Source organism: Bacillus rossius, chromosome 16 (assembly GCF_032445375.1).
Source record: "Bacillus rossius redtenbacheri isolate Brsri chromosome 16, Brsri_v3, whole genome shotgun sequence".
NCBI classification, from domain to species: Eukaryota; Metazoa; Arthropoda; class Insecta; order Phasmatodea; family Bacillidae; genus Bacillus; species Bacillus rossius.
The window spans coordinates 8,343,371-8,362,889 of record NC_086343.1 but is presented as its reverse complement, the minus strand read 5'-3'; the positions used below and the strand labels follow the sequence as shown (position 1 = coordinate 8,362,889).

The window sequence follows — 19,519 nt, the reverse complement described above, 5'->3', positions numbered from 1 at the left end:
CAAGATAAAATAAAATGTTTTATTCCATACAAGTTTCAACAGAGCAAAATGTGAATAATTTTAAGTTAATACACATAACTATACAAGTTTACTCACCCAATATTCACAAAAAGCAATTATATTTCTGGCTTATAATCCTCTAAAATGTTATTTAAATGAGTTATATCGTAGGAAAACCTCAAGAATGAAAAAAAAAATATATATATATATATAAATCGAGAACAAGCCAAAATCAGCTGATGTAAAATTCCTAGAAGCACAAAGAATTTCATGTAAGGAGTTTAGTTGGAGAAATGTGACAAGCACAAAAAAAAACAGTGGCCAGAAAATGACGAGAGTTGCTGCAGACAAACAACCACCTTGGACAACACACTGACAAACTGTTTTTGTCTTTTAATAGCTGTTATGTCCATCTTTCTTCGTATCATCGAAGATAAAATAAAAAGCTGCATAGCTAGGATAATGAAGAGCGCACGTTTTGAGCCAGTTATAGATTTATCCTCATAAAATGACAATATGCATACATTTTTATTTATGTGACAAGTGTTTGGATGACTAGATGGGTCACTTTCTTTTACAAAAGAAAAAAATCTGGGTGCACATACAAGATTTGGAACCAGAAAAATTGTGGATGCAAAGTCCTATGCTCGTCTGCATACTGTACTAACATTATTCTTTTCTGTTTGCATGTTCCGAGAAACTTGTTCTTTCAAAGGGCTGCAGGTGTCAACTCAATACCGATAACTAGTGATAAAGGTAGCTCGGTCATGGGAGAGAGTCGGAAATAAATTCAATACATTGTTTAACCTAGTGCGAAAAATTGTTTCGTTTTTTTTTTCGATAGGTTTACATCACGTAGTGTTGCACAGGGGCTAAAGCGGTGGAACCTCTGGCCCTTGACCAGTTTGATGCTAACTCGGTAATCATTGCCAGAGTGTTTTGGATTCAAGACCGCAACGCGTGCTAGCAGAGTCGCGACCGCCGAAGACCCACGCGAAAGTACGTGAAGAGCAACTACTCCCGGGTGTCGCCCGCGTCAGACGGAGAGTCTCTGGGGCCGGAGCCCCAGCCGGTCGACGACGCGCTGCGGCATGCAGTACGTGGGGCTGACGGCCCCCACCGCCGCGTCGCCCAGCAGCGACAGGGCCGCCAGCCCGAACAGCGTGTGGAAGGGGTCGGGCACGTCGCCGGGACGGTCGCTGAAGCCCCCCGTCTCGGCGTCCTGGCAGGCGAGGATGAAGCCGGCGAGGGCGGCCCCGTCGATCCAGTGCAGGCGTCCCAGCATGCTGAGCGAGGAGAGCACCCACCAGGAGTAGCACACGTCGGGCAGCTTCTCCGGCCGGCCGTTCAGCCCCCCGGAGGGCAGCTGCCGCTCGCACAGCCACCACCCCAGCAGGTCGGCGTCCAGCCGGTGCAGCTGGCCTGCGGACACCCACACGCCTCCCCTCCGTCGAGCAACAACACGTTATCACACATATGCATTCATGCCTCCTCTCCGTCGAGCAACAACTCGTTATCACACATATGCATTCATGCCTCCTCTCCGTCGAGCAACAACACGTTATCACACATATGTATTCATGCCTCCTCTCCGTCGAGCAACAACTCGTTATCACACATATGTATTCATGCCTCCTCTCCGTCGAGCAACAACACGTTATCACACATATGTATTCATGCCTCCTCTCCGTCGAGCAACAACTCGTTATCACACATATGTATTCATGCCTCCTCTCCGTCGAGCAACAACTCGTTATCACACATATGTATTCATGCCTCCTCTCCGTCGAGCAACAACTCGTTATCACACATATGTATTCATGCCTCCTCTCCGTCGAGCAACAACTCGTTATCACACATATGTATTCATGCCTCCTCTCCGTCGAGCACAACACGTTATCGCACATTTGCATTCATTTTCACAGACATTTTTAAAAACACTTTTGATACATTAAAGATCAAATTAATTTTTTGGTGGCCTTGAACTAATGTTACAAAACCTTGCCATGGGGACACCACATGAAAGACCATTACGAGAACTTTAAAAAACAAAAATGTAACTCTAGCTCTTATAAGAGCTGAGAAAATTTTTTTTTAAGTTTACCAGAACCTCACTCTATTTCCTTCTTTCTCCAACATAGAAATTTAAGGCTTTTGTTGTTCACGTATTGTTTTTGGCTACCAATTTTTAAGTGAAAACTTCCTTAGCCACGTTGAGCGATTTTTTGGTAGGGGGCAAAACTTAATGGGTTTTCGTCACCGACATGCTAGTGATACAGTATCAAAATCATTTTCTTGTGTACATTTCATGTAATATTATTACATTTAAAAACAAAGTTTTAAGTTTTTCACTTCTGTCAACAGTCCCCACAACTGCCTTTTCGTTTTTTTTTTTTTTTTTTTTTTTTTATGAAATAAAATGAGTGGCAGTCTGCAAGAATCAGTAAAATCTTCTTATTAATGCATAGTAAATTAAAAATATTTAGTTCTTGACCTATTCATACATACAACTTGACCCATTTTGTAAGTTTTCCCTGTCTAAATTTCTAACTTACTTCTTAACAAAGATTTACTGTATTTACGAAACAACTTATGGAAACTTTGTCCAGCCACATAAAGTACTTATTAGGTATTTAAATCTACTGACTGTTATGATTATAAAAAAAAAAAAAAACTAAAATGGAGGTTATTCATATTGTTTCAACACACAACACTTTCAGAATAAGTAGAGTTAATTATAGTTAAGAAAAGAAAAAAAAGAGTGCGGAAGTTACTGTTCCGACAATTTTTCTCACCTGTTACGGACAGCATTCCTACACAACAGTAAATGAGACCAGCGTGGCTTTCCGAACCAGGTTTGGAGCCGAATCCACCATCGAAGTTCATGCAGGATACAACAAAATCAGTAGCTTTGTCCACGTCTATAGCATCGAGCCTTCCCTGAAAGCGAGTTAAAAAAAAAAAAAAAAAAAAAAAAAAAAATCTTATGAATTCTAACACAATTCATACACGAAAGCAGTATCCATTCACAGTGTTTGACGAAGATGATCCAGATTTGACAAGGTCAAGCAATGCAACATGAGTAACACTTGAACTGCTGGCACTGGTGCGGATACACACTCACTGTTAAGGTAGAATTTCATGTCGCACAGTAATGCAGAGACGCTTCACACGACCATGATGATAAAGGATTTCAAAACCATTTGTTAGGCTTTGTGCTATTGGCCACGGAAGACCCTGACAGAGATTTGTTTTTGATAAAATCATGGAAGCATTTTTAATTTTTAACTAGTGATGGATTGAATCTCTATTTTCTCGAATCCAAATCTTGAATTTTAATCCTAAATAATATACCCCTCGAATCAAATCTTAAGTGTCAAAACTCAAAAGGGTTAAAAATAAAATACAAAAAAATTAAAATAATAACTACAGTAGAATCCCCCTGATGCAACCCCTCACGGTTTCCGGAAAAACGGACTTATAAACGGAATGGTCGCAATAGAGAATTCGGGCCAATATTTACACCCCCCCTTCCCGCCAAATATATCCAAATACATAAAAAAAATCGCCTTTGTGAGTTCGGCTATGCTAGCCGGCTGGTGATTATTTTCGTTCAAAACGTGGCGAAGGAACTTGTGTGGATCAGGTAGAAAACATTCGGCTATAAACGAAAGATATAAGAACAATGCTATCCTGAAATGCTGTGACATGTTTTTGGAGTAGATAATCACAGCGACAGACCGACAGGATGCGCTCCCGCCCTTGTCAGCGATGTTTATTTTGACAGCTCAAGCAATTATCTTTTCCACGTCCCTTCACAGCATAAAAAAAGAAGAAAAAACACGTGTGGACGGGTGAGTGAGGGGAAGGAGAACGGAACTGCTGGCTGCGCACGCATCTACTCGCCAGTCGCCACTGTCTGGCGACACAGACACTTGTGTTTTATTCACTGGCTGGCTGACGATGAACGTAGCAAAGTAAATGTGTTTGCAGACTTGAGCAGGCGAAATCTGACTTCGGGCGGGCTCGGGTGGATAATTTTCCAAACTTTTCAGCCTTGAAACTACTTTGTGACTGAGCAATGAGCATGCGCCGTGCGTGCGTGCGTACGAGTGCGTGTGTGTGAGGCTGGCGACCAGCAGCATCGTTAGCTAGCGAGAGTGTGACAGTAAATGTCGACCATGACCACTTCCGCTTACTGCAGGGCTCGCTCTCTTTTATCTCTGTCTCCCCCTCCCACAAATATATTGGCTGGTAGGTCTCGCCCTCTTCACCTTCTTTATCTTATCTCTCACGCACACTTGAAGCACCTAATACATCGCGCCCCTCAAATTTTTCAATTGCAAATTGCTGCCTTCCTTCTGTACTGCATTTATAATTTCTTCTCTCTTCTTAAGAATCGTGAAGAGAGTAGACTTCGGAATGCCATATTGCTGTGCTATCTTCGTCTTGGAAATTGTCTTCTTATCCACTTGCTGGACAATCTCATAATTTTTCATTAGCGACAAACTGGCTCGCTTTATACTCATTTTCACGAATCCATGAGTCCGTGTAAATTCAAAAACGAGTCACAATCGTCAAACGGGACCGGGACGGCAATAGACGCGCGCGTAGATGCTATCAGATGATGCGCGCAATTTACCGGTATTGACCAGCGTGGACAGTCTAGAGGGGTGGTATCTATTTTTAGCCATCTTTTGTATGCCTGCCTGCTTACAGTACAGAGCTCGCCAAGATAAACGTGAACACATGGCGCCCAACAAAGTGTAACAGACTTGTTTTTCAGCCGATTTTACTCAAATTTTCGACTTTCTCTGCTCAATTTTTCACGGTTTCTCAAAAAACGGTTGTATAAACATAATAAACGCATCAGAGGGGGGTCACATCGGCGGGATTCTACTGTATGGTGTTTAACATTCAACCCTTTAAATGTTTGTTTCATTAACTAAGTTTCCATAATCTACGCATATTGTAATTTTATTTATATATTACATGGTAACAGGATATGTATCAAGAAAAAAATTGACCTAGTAAACTTCAGTGGTGATCAGTGTTAAATTTTTATTTCATTTTATTTCCTCTTAATACCGTATATACTCGTGTATAGCGCGCCCTTTTTTCACCTCAAGTAAAGGAAAAAAATAAGGATGCGCGCTATACACGGAAAAAAAAGTTTGGGGGGGGGGGGGAGGCGGGGAGGAGTGGAAGTCGTTAACTGCCGGGTGACGGGTGACGTTTCTGGCCAGCCCCCCACACATACGCACAAGCAACAAGGCCTCTCTTTCACACACAAACACGCACACGCACACGCGCGCGCAAGCTCGCACATCATGGTCTCTTGTTTATTTTTAGACCTCCCCCCTTTACAGAAAGCCAGCTCAGAAGCTAGTAAAAAGAGAGAGAGAGAGAAAGAGAGAATGTTGTCACAGGTTCCCCCCCCCCCCACCCAACTTCTTCGCTTCCTCCATTCCTCACCGGTGAGTCATATAGTTCTCCGCGCCAGCTTAGCAACGTAGCGCGGCACGCCTCCCTCCCTTCCTCCCTCCCGCCCGCCCACGTACCAGTTGTGGCGATATAGCGCTTCATTATCTTCCGTTTAGACAGCAGAGTTTATGTATTTTCCTGACGCATCACCACACATCAATTTAAATAATCAGGTACCACAAAATTTTAGTAAAATTTTTTTATGGGAAAAAAAAAATTCAATTTTTTTTTTCTTTGGAATTAGTTGCAAAAATCGTGGTGCGCGCTATACACGAGGGCGCGCTATACACGAGTAAATACGGTACTTTTCTTTGAATCTGTTTCCTTGAGTATAGAATCCTTCAAACAGTAAGGATTTTATGGTATTTGAGGATTTGGTTGACCCATCCCTATTTCCGACAATTCATTCTGCAAGGCATTCAAAAACATGATGCGTACTCTAACACGCGTTCACGTAAAAGAAAGAAAGCACGCTCACCAGCAGCGACAAGCAGAGAACAGAGCAGAAGGAGAAGCGGGTGTCCACCTCGCCCCACTTGTCCCCGCAGAAACTGCCGTCATCTTGTTGAAGGCCCCTGACGTAGTCCACCACCTTCCCCACGTCCACCGTCTCCACTGCGTCGTACATAGTGAGTATCTGCACCCAACCAGCGCTGGTTTCAACCGTTAACAATGCCCACCGATGGCAGATATCACAAGTTTTGTGGGAAAAGGAGGGCTCCAATTAACAATGCATGGCTACTCCTCGCCCACCGGTGGCAGATACCACAAGTTTTGTGGGAAAAGGAGGGCTCAAATTACGTTCTTGCAAACGTAGTTAAAAAAAATTTTTACGAGAACATTAAATAAAATGTTTACAAATCTGATCCAGATCAATGAGGGCTGGGTAAACAAAGTTAAAAAAATTTTATGAGAACTTTCAATAAACTGTTAAATCTGATCCAGACCAATGAGGGATGGGTAAACGTAGTTAAAAAAAAAAATTTGTGAGAACATTAAATAAAATGTTTACAAATCTGATCCAGACCGAGGGCTGGGCAAACGTAGTTAAAAAAAATTATAAGATCATTCAATAAAATGTTTACAAATCTGATCCAGACCAACGCGGGCTGGGCAAACGTAGTTAAAAAAAAAATTATGAGATCATTCAATAAAATGTTTACAAATCTGATCTAGGCCAACGAGGGTTGGGTAAACGCAGTTAAATAAAAAATTTGTGAGAACATTAAATAAAATGTTTACAAATCTGATCCAGACCAATGTGGGCTGGGTAAACGTAGTTAAAAAAAATAAATTTGTGAGAACATTAAATAAAATGTTTACAAATCTGATCCAGATCAATGAGGGCTGGGTAAACATAGTTTTAAAAAAAATTTATGATAACATTAAATAAAATGTTCACAAATCTGATCCAGATCAATGAGGGCTGGGTAAACGTAGTTAAAAAAAATTTTTTGTGAGAACTTTCAATAAACTGTTAAATCTGATCCAGACCAATGAGGGATGGGTAAACGTAGTTAAAAAAAAAAATTGGTAGAACATTAAATAAAATTTTTACAAATCTGATCCAGACCAACGAACGCTGGGTAGACATAGTTAAAAAAAACATGTATGAGAACATTAAATAAAATGTAAACAAATCTGATCCGGACCAACGAGCGCTGGGTAGACATAGTTAAAAAAAAAATTATGAGAATATTAAATAAAATGTTAACAAATCTGATCCGGACCAACGATGGCAGACCGGTGGCCCACGCACCTGTATCGCGCTCAGCGTGTACAGGACGTGCGGGTCGTGGCCGACGCTGGCGCCGAAGCCCCCGGACTCGTCCTGGCAGCGCCGCACGAAGGACAGGATCTCCTCGCGGTCCAGGCGGCCCGGCTGGCCCGCCAGCTCGACGGCCGTGAGGCACCAGTACACGCCCGACATGCGCAGGTACTCCGTCATGCAGAACTCCTGCAACGTTCCACGTCTCGCGACACCGACGCCATCGCACACAGCCCTGGCGGTGAGAAGCATGGGATCCCGAAAACGAAGGGTGGAAAAGTATTCTAGTCTCTTTTATAGTTAGTTTAATGAAACATCCTTGACATCAAAGGCAAAATATAAAGAATTTCAAAACTATATCATTAAAAAGAAGGGGGGGGGGGGGTAGAGTCTGTAAAGTCTGTGCCTTCAAATGGGTTAAATTGGAGGTCATTGGAGTGGACTCTCTCACTATAGAATTTTTAATAGGAAATATTTCAACAGTGTGAGTGAGAATTAATAAAAAAAAAGAGGGGGAGGTTGTCTGTAAAGTCGGTTTACGGACTATAATTTTACGTGATAACGTCATAAGAATCATTGATGAAAAATTGCATACTTTTTAATTTTCAAATATTTACAGTTTTTTGCAAATTTAATTTAAATAATTTGTTTAAATATAATAACGAACGATTAGTTAAAAAGCCCGGCCTTAACCTGTTTGATGTTATAGAAGATTTTCCTCGTGTCGGTGGTTGGCCGGTTCTTGCACGCTCGGCTCGGGCGGAACGTGACAACGAGTCATGCTTTTTCGAGCGTGCAGCCGGCGTTCATCGATTTGTAAGACGTTTACACGTCAAAAACATTTGCTAACATACTGCACTTTACACAACACTACAGTTACACAAATTACTGAAAATAATTTATTAATAGACAAAATAAATGTATATTAAAGGCAGATAATGATGTTAAAGATTAAATTAGGTACAGAGCAAAAATAGAAAAAATAAAGTAATACGTCTAAATTACACATAAAACTCAATTGGTAAACAATTCTTAAGTATTGAACAGCAAAATATGATTTTGCGTATTCTTTAAGCTTTATTGCATTTAGTTTTTTTATAGACCTTTAGTGTTATTTTAAAAATATATTGACTAGCATTTCTAAGTTATTTTTGATGTATAACATCTTAGCACTCTGTGTACGGCATTTGGTGGGGGAGATTTCATTAATGCGACGGAAACGTGTAACAGGAAGTAGGGAGAAGCGCGTGGTGCGACCTACGATTGGTGTGTGTGCTGCGGCGAGTCAGCGAGCACAAACATTTCCATGGTGTTTGAAAAGTGAGAAAGAAGACACAGCTGTTTACAATGCCATTTCATGAGTTAAAAGCATTTAAAACTCATTACCAAGATCAGATGTTACACATCAATGGCGAGTACTGAAAGTTTTGCTCACTTTTTTTTATTGCTACTCACCATATAACAATGTCTATTATTTCCTTGAAAATTAATAAGCCATACCCACAAATATAAAACCTATTTTCTTACTTCATGCTAAATTTTATGAACACCAAGCAACAATATGCTTCAACTAAAATTAGAGACATCAATGTTTTACCCAAGAAACGAGAATGCACTGAAGACTTACGTATTCATCTTTGTCAGTCCCATACGATGCTATATAATCAACATGTTTCTGCAGTAATAACGTTTTAGGGTGGGTTGGAGTCAGGACTACGTCTTTCAGTAGCGCCGCCTGCAAAACCACGCATATTCACAAATACAAAATTGGTTAGACACGGTGTTATAAATACTTAGATACCTAGGGATAGTTCTCCAAGGAAACCTGTGGTGTGGGAGCAGGTGGAGAAAGGGGAATTGTAAGTCGTGATGCAAGACTTTTACCATGAGAAACACATCTTAAATTTTTGCAACCAAAACCCCTACTTTTGCATGTAAAACCCATTAGAATTCACGGGAGGTAATTACATAAACACCACCAGGATGAAACCATTATTGAAAGCTCTGTGAAATCGGGTCTTAACTAATCCCACGTAGCCTATCTCTGCAGTACGCTCCACTTACCTTCATCCTTCATGATCTTTAACAGCCTTAACAGCTTCTCCATCTGTCTCCTCTCCTGAAGCATGCCTTATCCTGGGGTTCCTAACCATCACTGATAACCTGTATCTTAACCAACCTTCTTCCGATCCCCCCCTCTTCCTAATACATCCTCTAACTTTCTCGTCACCCATCTCAGTGCCCTTCACTACATTTTCTCGAGGAAGTGGTTTCGGCTACATGGATGAAAATGCGGTTTATGCACTGCTTTATGTTAGCAAGGGCCTTAAGTTATGATAAAATTCTCTCAAATCAGAACAAAATTTTTGCCCTGCTAAATAATAGCCTTGGCTTAAACCTAAAATGAAAACATGATTTTATGTTGAGGTTAGGAAACATTTCCAAAAATCTCAGTCATGTTAATGCTCTCTGTAAACTCAGATCATCTACAAAACTTACCATAATTCACGTGTCATAACAAATTCAGATTACTTCAAATATAACACAACTTAGAGACAATATATACACAACGCAAATATCTATAACCTGTCTTATCATTCCATTGCCAAAATAAATATTGACCAGTTCCAGCTGTACCATCATCCATTGCTTTAATTTTTTCCACTATTGAATTTTGTTAGCGCGATGAAATGTAACTTTTATTTTAGAGTAATATACTTTAATACAGCAGTAATGTGTAACAAAGAATTAAGTGTTACAATAATTTCAGTTTAGAAACCCAATATGTATACAATTATAGGTATGACTCGTCGAAAGATTCAATGCAAAATGTCGATTCAGTGGTTGTAAGCCTGCACGAATTTTAGATTGTCTTCTCTTTTCGTGTTTTGTACATTTGTTTGTAAGTGAAGAATTTGTAGGTTGATACAGTTTGAATTTTTACGGAAACAAAAAAGAGGTTGAGACGAGTGGAGTAGAATTTTACAAATATATGAATAGTTACTTTATTCGCTAACGAAAAACTCCAGAAGTTCAAATGGCGGATGTTTTGGATATTGATAATGCCGAGGAGTTCGAAGTAGATGAAGAAGGCGACCGTAAGGTTTTTTCACATTATTTAGTTGTAGTTCATAGTAATAGAATATAAAAAGAGCATAATCAACTTTGTTAAACATGAGTATGCAGTAAGAATGTAAACGCACACTAGTTTTGTTTTTAAAACAGAGTTGCTAATTCTAAAATATTCAAAAGCAATATGGTGCAGCAGTCGAGCATAAATAGTGTGCGGGGAAACTGCGGTAAATGTTTAAAACTAATTAATACATTAAAGGTAAATGTGTAGGGTCGAGGCTTCTGGGAAATTGGGGGAACAGAAACCAAATGCTTAGGTTAGGTCGGCTACATTAAAAATATTTAAAAATTTCTTATAATTGTAATTTATGTATTAATATAGCTGACGTGTAATCAATCTTTAGGTAAATATTTACTTGGGCGGTATTTCCGAAAAAAAATGTTAAAAATCCGAAAATACCTTTATATAATGCTCTTCAACTTCCTCTTTTCATTAAAAGCGGCGGCGATTATAAATTCCAAATACTTTAGGAGATATCGAATTTTTAAATTTCTTCATATGTAGTTGAGCGGTATTTGCGAAAAAAAATGTTAAAAATCCGAAAATACCTTTATTATATGCTCTTCAACTTCCTCTTTTCATTAAAAGCGGCGGAGATTAGAAATTCCAAATACTTTAGGAGATATCGAATTTTTAAATTTCAGCACAAAACCAGCGCATTCCTGTGGCGTGCGTGGACCATTGTTTCTTGTTTACGTACGAGTATTTTTTTTTTATTGGATAATGATGTCACGTGATTGTTCGTGATAGGCCAGAATTCAAATTAACTAATACGTGATTATTTAGTTCAATTATTGCTTAAAACGGTGTTTAATTACCGCCTCCAACTTAGGTGAGTTTTTAACGTTTCTAATTTTAAAGTCTTATTTGTTATTTTGATATTGTTGCGCAAGTAATTAGTAACAAAAAAATTTACCTCAGTTGTTACTGTACATCCTTTGTTACGGGTTTGTTAGGTAAGGTCAGTTACATTATAAATAATTTAAAACTAAGGAATAATTAAAATTAATTCACATTATTTTTAATATCACCTTAGTTTGAAAGTATTTATAATGTAACTGACCTGACCTAATCGACCATTTTAGTTTACTGTTCACCCTTTGTCCGGGTTTGTTTGGTCAGGTCAGTTACATTATAAATATTTTAAAACTAAACAGCCATTAAAATTAATTCACAAAATAATTTTTAATGTCGGCTTAGTTTGAAAGTATTAATAATGTAACTGACCTGACCTAATCAACCATTTTATTAATTACGCATTCACGATTCACGTATTCACGTCTCACGAACACACGGCAAAATAACAAAAATGGCGCCGCTCGAATGGTTCCACAGGTCTTGTATTGCAAAATTAAAAAATTCGATATCTCCTAAAGTATTTGGAATTTCTTATCTCCGCCGCTTTTAATGGAAAGAGGAAGTTGAAGAGCATATCATAAAGGTATTTTCGGATTTTTAACATTTTTTTTTTGCAAATACCGCTCAACTCTAATGATGAAATTTAAAAATTCGATATCTCCTAACGTATTTGGAATTTCTTACCTCCGCCACTTTTAATGAAAAGAGGAAGTTGAAGAGCATAAAATAAAGGTATTTTCGGATTTTTAACATTTTTTTTCGGAAATACCGCCCAAGTAAATATTTACCAATCTTTAACTTAAGTAACTATGTTATACGTGTTTTTTTGTTTGGATTATGAGAATAAAATAATGAAAGAATTTGTTTGTTGGATGATGGGAGGTAGTAGTCCAGATCCTGATTCCATAATACCAATTATGTCACCAAGATGGCATCACTTATATCATTACCACCCCTACATTCGTATAGGACAAGCGCGGGAATATGGGGGTTTTGGGTGGGGAATTATAAATACACTATTTTGCTCCAATTTCCTTTTTTGAATATTATACGTTTTCGGTATCATAAACTAGACTATAATCCTCCCACTCTAATCTGTTTAATTTCTGATATTTCATTATTAGAGTGCTGGTTACACATTCTAGAATTATTTTTTTTGGTAACATTATTGGTTTATAACATGATTGTGGATGTTTTCAGAAGGCATTGCACGTTTAAAAGAAAAGGCCAAGAAAAGGAAAGGAAGGGGTTTCGGGACAGACAACTCAGCTCGTGAAGACATCCGAGATTATGAGTCCATGGACGTCGATAATGAAAGTGAAGAGCCGGGACCACAGAGGTGTAAGTAAATAATTTTTTCAAGTACGTCCTAGTATACCAGTGTACATGTTAGTCCCAGTGTTCAATTGTAACACCCATCCTTCTGTTTGAGATAGATACCAATTTCATCATGTCCAGCAGAAAAGTAAATTCAGTAGAACCTCAGAAAGTCGGTTTAGTAGGGCCTAGAGCTGATCAAGAATGTTTGGGTCATTCCATGTCAAATCAACCTGTGATCTGATTTTGATGTCTCAGATTTACATCATTTGTGGTACTTAGAGTGTTCTTATTAAAAAATATGTATTTATGTTTTAGTTATATTTTAATTAAATTATTTAAAATGAGAAAATAGTGCTATTTTTGGTCAACATTGGTTCACATAAATGGTTCTTCATTTTTAACCATTATTCCTAGAAAGCTTGAAAAGGGCTCATTTTAAAGCTGTTGAAAATAGCTACAATTTTATGTGCTACATAGGCAACTTAGGAAAAGAAAACAAATTCTAAATATTCATAAACTTTTTTTATTAAAATTTAAAAACACCAATTTTAATTTGTCTGGGAAAAAAAATCCTGTTAATAATGCAGGTTTCGTGACCTTGTCTACCAAATTTACTTTTGGGACAAATATGGGATATTTTTATAAAATAAAAGAAAGAGCACTGTTATCAGTAAGTATAAAATATCTGCACTGACTTGCAGGCTACTATTACAAGATTTTATTTGATAACATAACATCACATCACAATCAGCATGAAATATTGTCACGGTTCAGAATTTTTCAGTACCATATTATTAAAATTATAGTGTGACTTGGTCAGTACTCTGAATAGGTGTTGCAGCAACTGTGATGCAACTCGGTAGCAGCTACCCACCTGGCATAGCTCGTGCTGACATTTTCGGTTTGTGTCACGGCACAAATAGCACAGGTTACGCTCGTGCTTGCTTGCGATAGGAGCACCAACTCAGTGGCCCGTGCTGGGGGTTACAAAATTTGGGTGAGGCGGGGCCCAAACATTCTGAAACGAGACACAGAGTGTTTTTTAAGCGGCCGGGGATGGTCAAGCGGTGCTCACTCCGGAGGGAGGCTATGCCCCTCTGAGAAAACGGGTCGGTTAGATGAGACGTCATTGAGTCGTCAACGTTTTAGACTCACATCGGAGGAAGAAGCTATGTCTTTACCCCATGGCAACAAATCAGTTAGGAGAGAAGTCCGTGAGTCGTCAATGTTACAAGGATTAGTACAAGCCAAGGTGTTGTCTAGCACTAGAGCAATGATGAAACCAGTAGTATGTTTCCGTTTTATGCGCTTAAGATTTTTTTTTACCAGTAAGTTTCCCTCAAATATGCATGCATAGAGCATCATTATTTGGGTGAAAATACTAGTTATTTTTAGAATTTAAATGTTAAGTGTAGGTGTTGTGTGTTTTCAGCGGTGGAAGGGTGGATTCTGTTTGTGACGTCCGTCCACGAAGAGGCTCAGGAAGACGACATTCACGACAAGTTCTCAGAGTTCGGGGAGATTAAAAACCTGCACCTCAACCTGGACAGACGCACCGGCTTTCTGAAGGTATCTGTGCACGTACGGGTCGGGAAGGGAGGCTGACTCGGCTTCAGCGGCCATGTGGGCTCAGGGAATTTAAATGTAACTCATTAGGTAAAGGCTTGCCCTCTTTTTTAAAAATGAGCAATTTTTTTAATTTTTTTTTTTAGATGTTAAATCAATTTTAAAAAGATTTTAAGAAAAAAATTCTAGCAGTTATAATTTTTTTTATCTATTTCCTCCTCCCCCCCCCTTCTTTTTTTTTTCCCCCCCAGATTATCAGTAAGCTGTTAAAATCAAAAGTTCTTTGTTCATTGAAAGGTCTTCATGTTCTTTGAATAATTTTTGCAATGGTGAAGCTTGATTCAGAAGATTTTTCCATGGACATAATAATACCTTTGCTGGTTTGAACTGTATGTCGTAGTGAGAAACCAGTAAATGAACACGAAAGATGAATACACAAACATACAGGAAAAAAAGAGCCAAAATCAGCCAAAGTCAAATGTTAAAAAAAAATAGACAGCTGTGAGAGAATTAGTGGAAGGAATTAATCAGAAATAGGGACTAAGAACGTAAATGCCCCTTCTACGTTCACAAACTACAAATTCGGTGACTACCTTGGCCTACATAATGCTCTTGTTGATCATATTAATTTTTATGTTATTATTATAATGTTAAATTATTTCATCACATTGAACAATATATAAACAACTTTATATACCAAATTCTGTAAAATCATTATCTAAATATCCTCACTGGTTCTCTAAAAAAACTTATTCAGACTTTGAAATAAAAAAAAACAACATAACCATAAATTATATAAATGCAACATGAACCGATTTTATTATTCTTTGTTTTCTTGCTATCAAAAAGAGTAAGTTTCTAATGGCTATGAACAATAACCATCTTTGAAGGTTAATAATTATATCACAAGTGACTCGGTTATTATTGCCAAGTGCTTTGCTAGTTTTTTTTGTAACCTTCACACCTAAAAATAATCCACCAGTTTCTATTTGTACTAATTTTTCTATTCCTATGCCAAATATCACATAGTCTGGTTCTGTGGGGTATTAACACCCTAAAGTCAACCCTACCAACACCCGAAGGCATTCCTTTTTTTATTTTCTTTCTTTCTTTCTTTCTTGCTCACACCCCCAAATTCCTCTTTTACGGCATATTTTTAATAAAAGTATTGATAGTGCTATCTACCCCTGCAAATAGAAACTTGCTAAGGTCATTCCCATACATAAAAAAGGTAAGGCTTAATGTTTCAAATTATAGGCACATTTCATTTTTGAATAGATTTGCCAAAATTCTTGATTAAAATAATATTTAAAAATCTTGAGTGCAACCTTAAAAACCATCTCTCTGATGCTCAGCATGGTTTAAGAACTGGTAAAAGCACAACCACCAATTTAATATCGTTTCTAAACCCTATTTATTCCAAAGTAATAATACGTAGTCAAGTAGATGTTATTTTTGATTTATCCAAGGCTATTAATACCGTTAATCGCCAAATTTTTCTAAATAAATTGGGTTCTATTTTTGTAATGAATTATTTGATACCGGATTTGAAATTTGTTTTTGAATAATAAAACAAGAGATGCACAAAAGCGTAGAAATGTTGCATGTTTTGGTCAGGGGGAGTTCAGGGAATTCTCTTGGTGGGTTTTCGCTAAACAGCTGGTTTGTATAATACTTTCTTTGTTCCTAACTTATATTTAAGTGTAAGTGTGAACATCGTGTGGCTTGGCGGCCACTAAGTTGGGTTGAACACGTGTCCAGGGATACGCTCTGGTCGAGTATGAAACCTACAAGGAGGCACAGGCGGCCAGGGAGGCTCTCAACGGGGCAGAAATCCTGGGACAGCAGATTGGCGTGGACTGGTGTTTTGTGAAGGGCCCCAAGAAGTAAGTAGTGCATCATTGTGTTCATTCAGATAATCATTTTGAAGTTTTTTTTTATTATTATTATTTATTTTTTTAAACCCGTCTCGTTTGGTTGTCTTAATCATTTGCCAATTAATTTAATCTGCATAGTTAAATAGCTTTGCAGCCAGGTTGGCACATTAGTAATTCGTTGGATTCAAATTCCATGGGGACCTGGGTTTCAAGCCTGGAATGGTAAATCCTAAATTTTGGTTTTGCGAATTTACACCAGGAGAAATGCTGGGATCCATTAATCTGTGAAATTTGTTTTAAATCCCTTCAAATGAATTTATCCATAAATTCTACTTTTTTTTCTTCTCAAATCCTTTGACCAATTTAGTGGCTTTGTCCAGAGTATGTTTTAAAAAAAATGAGAAGCAAACCAAATACCTAGTTAATTTTTATCTGAATCTTCTCATTGATCTATTAGATATGTAATAAGTTGTAGGAACAAACCATTCAAAATTCTAACTAATTTTGTGTTAACTTTTATGTATGACAACCATGTTTTTACTTTAGAGAATGCTCTTATGCAGGTTTGTAGTACATAGTTACTGTAAGAATATTTTTCTTTTGTTTTGACATTATGTACAAATTATGTATGTGCAACGTGGGGGATTTATGGTTATTACAAACAAAGTGGGTAAATTTTTGTTCCCTCAGGTTTGTATTAATGAGGTTTCGCTGTACTCATATTATATATGCTGTTTTTCTTGATTTGTTTTGGAAAGTATGGCCTCACAAGCTATGCTAAATTTGTACCAATGTAATAGTGCATCCATGCTAATCTGAACATTTTGCAATCTCCTTTTGGCAGTCATTGCTGTCATCTGCATAAAAATAAGCTGGAACGTAACTATCTTGTTTTACATCTGTTACAACTGGCAATGTATCAGGAAAATTATATTTGTACTTTAACTCCTTGACTGAAAGAAAACACATAGCATTAATTTAAAAGTGTTCAGATTAGCTGGAATGTACTATACCCAAACCAAATGTCTGGATAATACAAGCATGCACAAAACAAATTCTAAGTATGCTTAGATATTGTGGACCAAGACAGCTATCATTACTACATATTTTGCGAGGGGCATTTGTACAAAGAAAAATGCAGTCACAAAAAAAAATTTCAAACAAGCCAGATATTGGGAATATTCACAAAATTTACTGTCTTAAATCTTGAACTTGGATACTTTCATACATATTTTGTTGGAAGAAAAATTTAAAACAGAATTTAAGTATTTAAATAAACATAAATATATACTAATTTAGATAATGCAGTTTGAGTGCCCAGAGTTACCCTTTGGAAGACATTAAAAGAGGCCTTATTTGTTAAGGAATATGTGCACAGTGATAGTAGCTCCAGTTGGTCCACAATATTTTATTTTGCTAAATTTCCTTTCAGTCTGGAAAATTCACCAGTTAGTCTTTTAATATTATATTTTATTTTATTGTTTTCAGGACAAGAAGCCGCCGCCGTCGAAGATAAAAATATTTTTTCAAACCATGTTAAACCATGAGTAATATCATAATAATATACTTTTTTTTTACGTATGTCATTACTGCTTTCTTTCTTGAAATACACTTTTAAACATTGTATCATTTTGCTTGGCTTAGAGAATGTACAAACCTTGAGCAAGAAGTTAACTGTAAACTCTTATAGTGTTACTGTTATGTAGGGGTTTTGATATGTTCCATTTTAATTTATTAGAGAGACTGGATATATACATATACCGTAATTACTCGCATATAGGTCGCGGCAATTTTACCAGATTTGATGGGGGGGAAAATGAAGTGCGACCTATATGTGAAGAAAAAATTTTTTTAAATTTTTGAAATTTTTTTTGCAATATTTTGCTTTAAAATGCGAAAAAGAAGTTTATATAGGTATAAGCAAATTTATTTACAATGTACACATACAGCGAAACCCCTTATTTACGTTACCATTATTTACGTTTTCCCGTTATTTGCACTATATTCTTCAGGTCCCGTTTAGTTCCCATTTAGTCCAATACAATACTTTCAAGCAAATTAAGACTCAAAAATCAAATCCATTCCGCTATTTACGTCACGTAACAACCATAAATAACCAGAAAATACCGTGGGTACTTTAAGAGTAGATAAGATTAGCTAGTAGGCCTAAAAACACTAAAAACATCGTGAAAAACGTAACGTTTAAAGTCGGCAATGAACATTTTAAATCGCAAAATATACATATTTTATAACATAAAAAGTTGCTTTTATTTTTAAACATGTAATAATTTAAGCCTAGGCGTGTAAAAGTCCGAGTAATTATAGCAGGTGACAATCTAAAATGCACGAGGGAAAAACGTAAACTCACGAATGTATGAACGTGGCCGATTGTTAATTTCTGATACTGTATTTATGTCACAACTTAGCCAAAATACTGGTATGAGACAAGATAAAATGAGCGGAGTCTTGGTAACTGTTTTATACGTATTTTATAATTTCGGAAGTATTGTACAGTTGACGCATAGTTTTTAAACTAACAATTTATTTCTGGGGATCGTAATTAATTAATTATTGGTATCAAGACATCAAGATGGACGTAAACTTAAACATGTCACGGCAGCGAGAAAACTTGTGCGTATACCAATAAAGTGGTATTAGAACTGGACAAAACTGGTACACGGGAGGTGGAAGCTTATATTTTTTTACGCTAAGCTCTCATCTATTGGCTGGCTGCTGATGCAAGGTCACGAGTCTGGGCGGAGCGTTGAGTGAGTTATACTGCGCATGCGCAGCTCGGTGAACAAAGAGAGCCAGCAGGCGCGCCGTAACAGCAGCTGATCGAGTACAATGACCTTTCTCCGCACACGGAGTACGGCGCGGTAATGAATTACCGGTGCGACCTATATGGGGGGAATCTTAAATACCAAATTCAAGACCTCAAATTATGGGTGCGACCTATCTGCGATGGCGACCTATATGCGAGTAAATACGGTATATATTTTATTTATTTTTTTATTTTAAAGTGACAGTAAAATGAGCGAATGAGGCTGAGTTGTTCGAAGGTGATCCAGTTTTAATTTCTGGTGGGATCGAACGAAGTGGGAAGCGTAGCGGACATTACAGTGTGCTGGTGAGTTTCCTGCAGGTACTTCCTTCCCACCCCTTCCGCAACCAGATGCCTAGATGGCTTTTGTTCCTTCTCCATTACGTCTCGTCCATCTGATCACTTCAAGTTCGATGAGGTCATTCCATTTGTAGTGTTTATAATAATAATAATAGTAGTGTGTGGTGACTTATTTTATAGTTGCAATTTACCCCTCAGACTCTTCAGACAACTTGATTTCATTAAAATAATTACTGCTTTCAATAATTGCTTTAAAGCACATATTTCCTATCTCTGTGTTCATTTGAAGAATTTGATAAGCATCTCTTGTGCTGTTTAAGAGTATTGCTTTCCATTGGCATTCAAATGCAAGTGTTTTCAATGTAAATTGTCCACTATCCTGTTAAATT

At 37.6% G+C, this 19,519-nt stretch overlaps 2 protein-coding genes across 4 annotated transcripts; one reads left to right on the top strand and one right to left on the bottom strand.

Annotated features, from left to right (window-relative positions):
- Positions 1-206: 206 nt before the first annotated feature.
- LOC134540464 (geranylgeranyl transferase type-2 subunit beta) lies at positions 207-10,105 on the bottom strand. Of its 2 annotated transcripts, XM_063383231.1 has the most exons (6): positions 9,752-10,105; positions 8,880-8,987; positions 7,244-7,441; positions 5,963-6,121; positions 2,796-2,940; positions 207-1,422 (listed from the first exon to the last, which is right to left on the bottom strand). In XM_063383231.1, the coding sequence occupies exons 1-6, from the start codon at positions 9,752-9,754 to the stop codon at positions 1,037-1,039; spliced, it is 999 nt and encodes a 332-aa protein (XP_063239301.1). In that variant the 5' UTR covers positions 9,755-10,105; the 3' UTR covers positions 207-1,036. The 2 variants fall into 2 exon arrangements, with proteins under 2 accessions (XP_063239301.1, XP_063239302.1); XM_063383232.1 differs by lacking the exon at positions 5,963-6,121 and having other exon boundaries at positions 9,752-10,049.
- LOC134540466 (RNA-binding protein 8A) lies at positions 10,070-17,632 on the top strand. Of its 2 annotated transcripts, none has more exons than XM_063383236.1 (5): positions 10,070-10,350; positions 12,447-12,584; positions 13,996-14,132; positions 15,891-16,015; positions 17,495-17,632. In XM_063383236.1, exons 1-5 carry the CDS (start codon positions 10,290-10,292, stop codon positions 17,520-17,522), a joined length of 489 nt encoding a protein of 162 aa, XP_063239306.1. In that variant the 5' UTR covers positions 10,070-10,289; the 3' UTR covers positions 17,523-17,632. The 2 variants fall into 2 exon arrangements, with proteins under 2 accessions (XP_063239306.1, XP_063239305.1); XM_063383235.1 differs by having other exon boundaries at positions 10,123-10,350; positions 12,444-12,584.
- The last annotated feature ends 1,887 nt before the right edge of the window (positions 17,633-19,519 follow it).